Source organism: Oryza glaberrima, chromosome 11 (assembly GCF_000147395.1).
Source record: "Oryza glaberrima chromosome 11, OglaRS2, whole genome shotgun sequence".
In the NCBI taxonomy this organism is placed as follows: domain Eukaryota; kingdom Viridiplantae; phylum Streptophyta; class Magnoliopsida; order Poales; family Poaceae; genus Oryza; species Oryza glaberrima.
Genome location: NC_068336.1, coordinates 25,420,919 through 25,428,060, shown reverse-complemented (window position 1 = coordinate 25,428,060; position 7,142 = coordinate 25,420,919). Strand labels below are relative to the sequence as shown.

General features: G+C 47.7%; 1 protein-coding gene across 1 annotated transcript; it reads left to right on the top strand.

The window, feature by feature from the left end:
* Nucleotides 1-5,447: 5,447 nt before the first annotated feature.
* Nucleotides 5,448-6,428, top strand: LOC127755878 (BTB/POZ and MATH domain-containing protein 1-like). Its single transcript, XM_052281494.1, has one exon. The coding sequence runs from the start codon at nt 5,448-5,450 to the stop codon at nt 6,426-6,428; it is 981 nt and encodes a 326-aa protein (XP_052137454.1).
* Nucleotides 6,429-7,142: the final 714 nt, after the last annotated feature.

Here is a 7,142-nt window from a genome sequence, read left to right as displayed (position 1 = left end):
AAGGGGGCTTGCCTCCTTGCCGTTTCGAGAAAAGGAGGAGGGAGAGAAGGCGACGCGGCAGAGGGAGCGGAGGGCTCTGCCTCCGTCCCTTGGGGGCACGCGCGGGGAGTGGCGGGGCCAAGGCGATGACGACGGCGATGACGGCGGAGGCGGCTTGGAGCGGAGCGGCGACACGGGCGGCAGGCGCGGGCAGGCGCGGCAGAGGCTGACGGCGGCGGCGACTGGCCGGTCGGCCACCACGGCGCGCGCGCGCGGGAAGCAACGGCGCGCGGCGACGATTTAGCAGCGTCGGCGGGAACGGCAGCGGGATGCGGGAGGGAGGGCTCGGCTCGGTGCGGCTCGCGCGCTCGCGCGTGCAGCGCTCGGGCAGAGCGGGGGAGAGGGAGAGAGAGAGAGAGAGAGAGAGAGAGAGCCGGGGAGGGAGGGGGAGATGGGCCGAGAGGGATTCGGCCCATCGAACCCTAGGGAGGCGAATTAGACTTTTGCGGAGGGATTTGATATGGGAAGGATTTTGGATTCGGGATTGAACTCGACGATAGATCGGGGATTTGAGATCTGAGATGGCACGGACACTAGACAACAAGCAAGGAAACGGATTTCGCAACTAGGGTTTTTAAGAGATAGTTTTCCCGCTAGGCGCCACGACGGAACGGGCGCTACATTCTCTTACCTGTGTTGGGCTTTGTTGTTATTCTTTTCTTCTGGAAGAAAGGAGGTGAAGAAAAACATGATGGCTCCAAATAGAATCCTACTATCAAGTCTGGCCCTGAACATGCTTAAAACTGATCTAGTGTCGAATGTCTCATATGACGTTCTTATATAGCGGCGGATTAATTACACAGGTCCATATTTTCAAGAATATATACAATAGCTGCTTTTGCTTGATTTAAGCTTTCTGAAGTTGGAGTCCAAGGTGTGTGTTGAGATGTCGAGTTGTTTGCTCCCATATGTATTCTTTGTTGGTCTGTAAGAGAAAACTGAATAAAAGACTTTCTAGATGTTATTATATGGAGCCAAAGTCACATATCGAGTCGTCTATAGATCTCCCCATACTGTAAATGGTATATTTCATGGGTACATATGTCAATAATGAAGAATCCTTGTACTACCAAGTCACAAATAAATGGAATTTATGGAGTTGCCTTAAGTCGATAATTCTTTTCAAACTTTGGTTACATGTTATGTTTATGTATTGGGTATCGATATTTGAAAATGATATGAGTATTATTTTTCTATGTTTGAAAATGATCTTGAAATACAGTTTGATAAAAGTATTATTTTCCTATGTTTGTAAACTATTATTATGAAACAAGAAGTACTAGCTAAGAGCTGCAGAGACAATGTGGCACATGTTGGCGGGTCCGAGGTGGCGTTGTGGGGTGGGAGAGGTCAAGGAGGTGGTGGTCAATTGACATGGATAGGACAAGAAAACGGGCGGTGTTATGTTCTTGATGTGCCCCTTTGACAAAACAGTTGCCATGCCCGCTCCCATCCCATCACCAGAAGGCACAAATAGGGGAAAAACTGTCCACACCGCTGCAGCTGGCCATCATTACACTGCCCATCCCATCGCCAAGCTGCCCTCCACATCCCATCATCGATGGATGAGCATGAGTAGAGTGGAGAGTAGTCGCCAGCAACTGCTCTCAGACATCCCCAAATTCCATGCACGCGAACTCGCCCTTGGCCACGGTTGTTGTCAGCATGCGTCCACCGTGCGTTGGCCTCGTCTCCCTCACATCGCACCATTTACCTTGCCGAGGATGGGGCCTGTGTAGTCCCCAACGGGGATCAAGGTGCAGGGCCCCTAGATGGTCACGCCCCAACTATCGCGTCCCGTCGATGCTCGCTCTCCCATCGAAACAACCGCCGATGCATGGACAAATCTATGCATGGAAGCCCATATCCGTCCGTAACACAACCGATGTTGTTCCACCACCGTCACACTTTGATGCAGCCACCTCCACCACTGTCGTGGACGCCCTCGCGGTCACCAAACCGTCCGGCCTCTTGCAGACACCATCTCATGACTAGGTGCGGAGGCCTAGATCCGGCTGCGACCTGGCGACCGGCGTCCCACAACCGGTCCGGTTTTTTCCACTATGCCTGGCGTCCCACCACCACCATCGCCTCTGTCACCGCCACCATCCTGGGCTCCCGCGCAGCCGCCTCTGCCTTCGCCACCACTGGGGAAGCCAGCGCAACCGGCGTCCCACCACCACTACACCTCATCGCCTCTGTCACCGCCACCATCCTGGGCTCCCGCGCAGCCGCCTCTGCCTTCGCCACCACTGGGGAAGCCAACGCAACCGGGTCGGCTCCCGCAGCTCGCTGCTTGTCGGTTGCCCAACAAGAGAGGGAGAAGACCCTGCCGCTACCATCCTTGTAGCCACACGATTTCCAATGGCCCGCTCAGGCGGTAGAGAGGGAGGAGGAGGCAAGGAGGCGGGTGGTGTTGTGGCAGCCTGAATCACCACCATTGTTGCCCCAAGCAGAAAGACACGGGGGCCAATATCTTTTCTGGTAGGAATTTACTGTTAGTAATTGATATCATAGGTATCTCTAATGGTTAATAACGTACACAATGTTTAGAGATTCTGACCAAATTGTTATTGGCTTATATGGTACAAGATGCATGAAAAGGATAGAAGACGATATAAAGTAAAGTTTTGTCTACTAAAAATGTAGGGATCAATATGGGTGTTGAATTATTAATTTAATCAAAATGAATATAACACTATAGATGAATTTTAAATCAGATCTATGATAGTTTAAATTTTGATATAAAAAAAATACTAGAGTAAAAGAAAGTAGAGGGGAGAATGCTTCCGATCCTTTATCATTTTACACTCCCGCTTCTTGTTTCTCCTTCTATAGACCCTTGTCATCTATCAATGCCAATCAGACCTGGAGCCCGGGAAAGATTTCCTCTGCTTTCACCATTATTTCAGCTGTCTTCTCTGCTCCTTCTCTTCTATGGAGTAGTATTTAGCGTGCACCCAAATCCCCACCACTGCCGCGTGGTCAATGAGAGCTACTTCCTCCATCCCATAAAAAAACCAACCTAGTACCAGATATACATCATCCAGATTCATAGGAATATGAAATATCATATCCGGTCCTAGATTCTTTTTTATAGGACGAAGGGAGTAAGTTGCTGTCGCCGGCAGCCGGCCTCGACGTCGGGGTACAGGTTGGCGGTTGTTAGGGAGCCGGAAGCGAACATGTGAATCATAGACTTTGATCTGACTCATCAAAACAGATCTGCAGAGTTTGATAGGACTCATCTCTCTCTACTGGTCTACTCTGAAAATAGAGTTGTCCTCCTCCATGAGCATCGTACCTTTCTAAGAAAAAACCGTCTAAAAACTGTCTATCCAAGCATATGTACATGTTTTCACAAGCCAAATGAAAACTAGTGCTTTCACGGCCCATGAAAAAAGCAAGTGTTTTCACGAAAAGAAAAGTGAAAAGTGAAATAATCACTACCAAAAAAAACACCTCATGCAAGAAATAGTACGTGTTTGCAAGACCCACTTAAAAAAAAGAAAATTGGAACCATGCCATTATAATTTTGTAAAATTGGAACCATGCCATCCTAACCCACATGTCATTGACTCATGTGGGTCCTACATGTCATTGAGATACCGATGGCATATCTCAAACTTTACAAAATTATAATGGCATGGTTCCAAATTACCCCTTAAAAAAATACTAATGTTTTCATTCACGACCCACCAGCTGAAAAACCACGTAGGAAAAACTGTCATAAAACCGTTTGTCCATATTTTGTCATTAAGGGTCTGTTTGGCACAGCTCTAGCTCCAGCTCCACCCCTTGGAGCTGGAGCTCAGCCAAACAGTTTCAGCTTCACCCAAACTGAGAGTGTAGCTGGGTGGAGCTCTCTCACAAAATAAACTAGAGTTGTGGAGCTGGGTTTAGACAGCTCCACAACTCCACTCCAGACTCAACTCCTCAAGTTAAATCTTCAAATTCAGTTTTAACGCATGGCAGTATGGCACTCTAGTCAAAAGGAAAGAAATTTTGTATTTCGTCATTGAATCTTCAGATCCCGTTGAAACACACGGGCATGGCAATATAGCACTAGTCAAAAGGAAAGAAATTTACATTGAAGCGCAAGAAGCACGAAGGTTAGCTACGGACGAAATCCTGGTGTGACTATTTGGAAAAATCCTAAGCATTCAATAAAAGTAAGACTCCTACCTGCATAAGTTTCCGAGTCTTATGCTGTGTATATTCTTTGGATGTAGAGACCGATTTAATCCATTATTAAAAAAAAATTTCCGAGTCTTTCTGTTTTTCAGTGATTCCTTTCGTCTTAAACTCGATCTAATTCACATCTACAAATTAATCGATCTGTGGATGAGATGCGTTGATCTAATCATGGTCAAAACCTACGGTCTGAGCTAGGGCTGAAAAGAAAGCAATTAATGAGCTTTTGGCCCGAATCCAAGGAAGCATTTTCATAAACTTTTTCAATTATAATGTATAATGATAATGATATCCCAATGTTTTAATTTATTATTTAGCTCATAGTAGCTATTATATCACTGAAAAATATCTTTATCTGTTGCAACACACGTCATTTCTCTGTACATCTATACCTATATGTCTAGTTAAAAAATACGTAAGGCTTCCACAACTTTTTTTTTCGTCCGTCATCGTCTCTGAGCCAGCCCATTCGGCCTTTTTCTCACACTCCCTTTTTCTCTCCCTCTTGGGCCTTCATCTCTCTTCCTCTTGGACCTTTCCTCCTTCGGCCGAAAGTCATCTCCTTTTCCTCCCCGCCTTGGCCTGCTCCCCCCTCCATCCCTCGGCCTGGCTGTGTTTGGGCTCGGCCCAGCCATCGCTCATCCTAGCCTTTTTCACCGCGCGCGTCTCGACTCGCCGCTTGTTCTTCTCTCTTGACATAATTCTAGAGCCACCGCCACATCAATCTGTCTCCTCATATGTTTCCTCTTTCAATTGTAAAAATCGATTCCTCACCCCTCGCTTACCATTTCCCCATGATTTTTCTTTTTAATTTGGCTTAAATTCACCAAATTAATTTCTGTTTAACTGTCGCCAATGATGGCCCGGCGATGAGCTACCCCGTCCGTTTTTATCTCAAGTTTTGCGGAATTGAATACGGATTCGCTTCGATATTGAAACGGACCAAGAGCGAATGTGCATAAAATCCAGTGACAGATGAAACAGAGGCGGATCTATATTGAAAAAAAAAATCCAAAGTTTCCTACCTGCATACGTTTCCGATCGAGACGTTCTATATTTCAGTGATTCCTTCCGTATCGAACTCGTTCTAATTCCCATCGATCTACAAAACTAATCTATCCGTGGATGAGACGCATCATATCGATAACTCATCGTCGTCGTCCTCCTCCGATCTGTTTGTCTAGGTTCCGTGGCAGGTACAGCTTGTTGTACCCATGGGTCAAACCACTTCCAAGTCTGCCGGCGACGGTAAGCCCAAACCCAAAACCACCTCGGCGGCGGCAGCGGCGGCGGCCGTCGTGAGCGAGACAGCAACCGGGTCGATGACCATGAGGATCGCCGGCTACTCTCAAACCAAGGGGATCGGCGTCGGCAACAGCATCAACTCCAGCAAGTTCCACGCCGGAGGCCACACCTGGTACATAGCCTACTACCCCGACGGCGACCGCGAGGAGTACTCCGACTGGGTCTCCGTCTACCTCTGCCTCGCCCGGCCAGCCGCCGCCGCCGCGGCCGACGACGTCGTCGAAGCGAAATTCACGCTCAGTCTACTCAGCGGGACGTACGGTGCGGTGGTCGAAGAGAAGATCTGCACGGCCAAGAAATTCTCCTTCGCCAATGGCTACTGGCCAAGTTGGGGGCATACAAGATTCATCAAGAGGAAGAAGATGGACAGTCGATTGTGGTCGTGTCTACATCTAGACGGTCAAAGTTTCTATATCAGATGTAATATCACCATGGATATTACAAGTGGCGGCCGCCGCTGTCAGGCGGCCACCACGGCGGTGGCGGTGCCACCGCCGGACCTGCACCGGCACCTCGCCGCCCTCCTCGGCAGCGGGGTGGGGGCCGACGTGCGCATCAGGGTCGGCGGCAAGCTGTTCGCGGCGCACAAGAACGTGCTCGCGGCACGGTCGCCGGTGTTCATGGCGGAGCTCTTCGGCAATAATGGCGGGAAAGATCAGAAGGAGGCGAAGGCTGCTGCTGCGGCAACTGGCAATGGCGTTATTCGGATTGATGATATGGATTTGAGGGTGTTTCGGGCCATGCTTCAGTTCATCTACACCGATACACTGCCTAAGATCGACAAGGGAGACACGGCGTTCATGGCTCAGAATCTGCTCGTCGCGGCTCATAGGTATGGGATTGAGAGGCTCAAGTCGATCAGCGTCGACATGATACGCAAAGGTGCATAGATGATCTACAGACGCAACAACTACAATGATGCTAGCACAGTATGGTTGCCACGGTTAATGGAGAGATGCTTCATTTAAATTAATATGTGTTTATTCTTGTATTTAAATTAGGTCCATTTGAACTAATAAATTTATATGCATGCATATGGGTACGTCATTTTGTAGTTAACGTGTTTTATAAGACCAATTTATCATACTTTCATTTGTCTTTTGAGGATCAGTTTGAAATATTGAATCATTTTTTAGAAAACGATGAAGAGTAGGTTGTGGGATCACTTTCGGCCGTGTGGCACCATGTATTCGAGTTTAGACATTAAGCAGGACACTGCTCATTCATTTAACTAGGAAGTACGCATATATAGTTTACAAAATATCTGCTATATTGTTATGTATGAGATGAAAGAACACAGGAAACAAAAAATACAACAATATCTCGAGAACTATTCGAACAATAGGTGACCAAAAGCTATTATGGGCTTAGGGAGGCTAGGCCCAACAGCTGGCCCATTAAGGCCCATAGTACTGTTGATGGGCGTGAACAGAGTCTGCATTGCAGTGATGTCATCACCAGGAACCCACATATTATGTTTGGGTTTAGGAAGAACAAAAAATACTAGTGACACTGCACGTCAGTAGTAGCCTCTAGAGATCGCTATATTTAGTGTGTCCCCAGTGCATTTTTTTTCTGAAATTTTCATTACAAAACTTTTATCT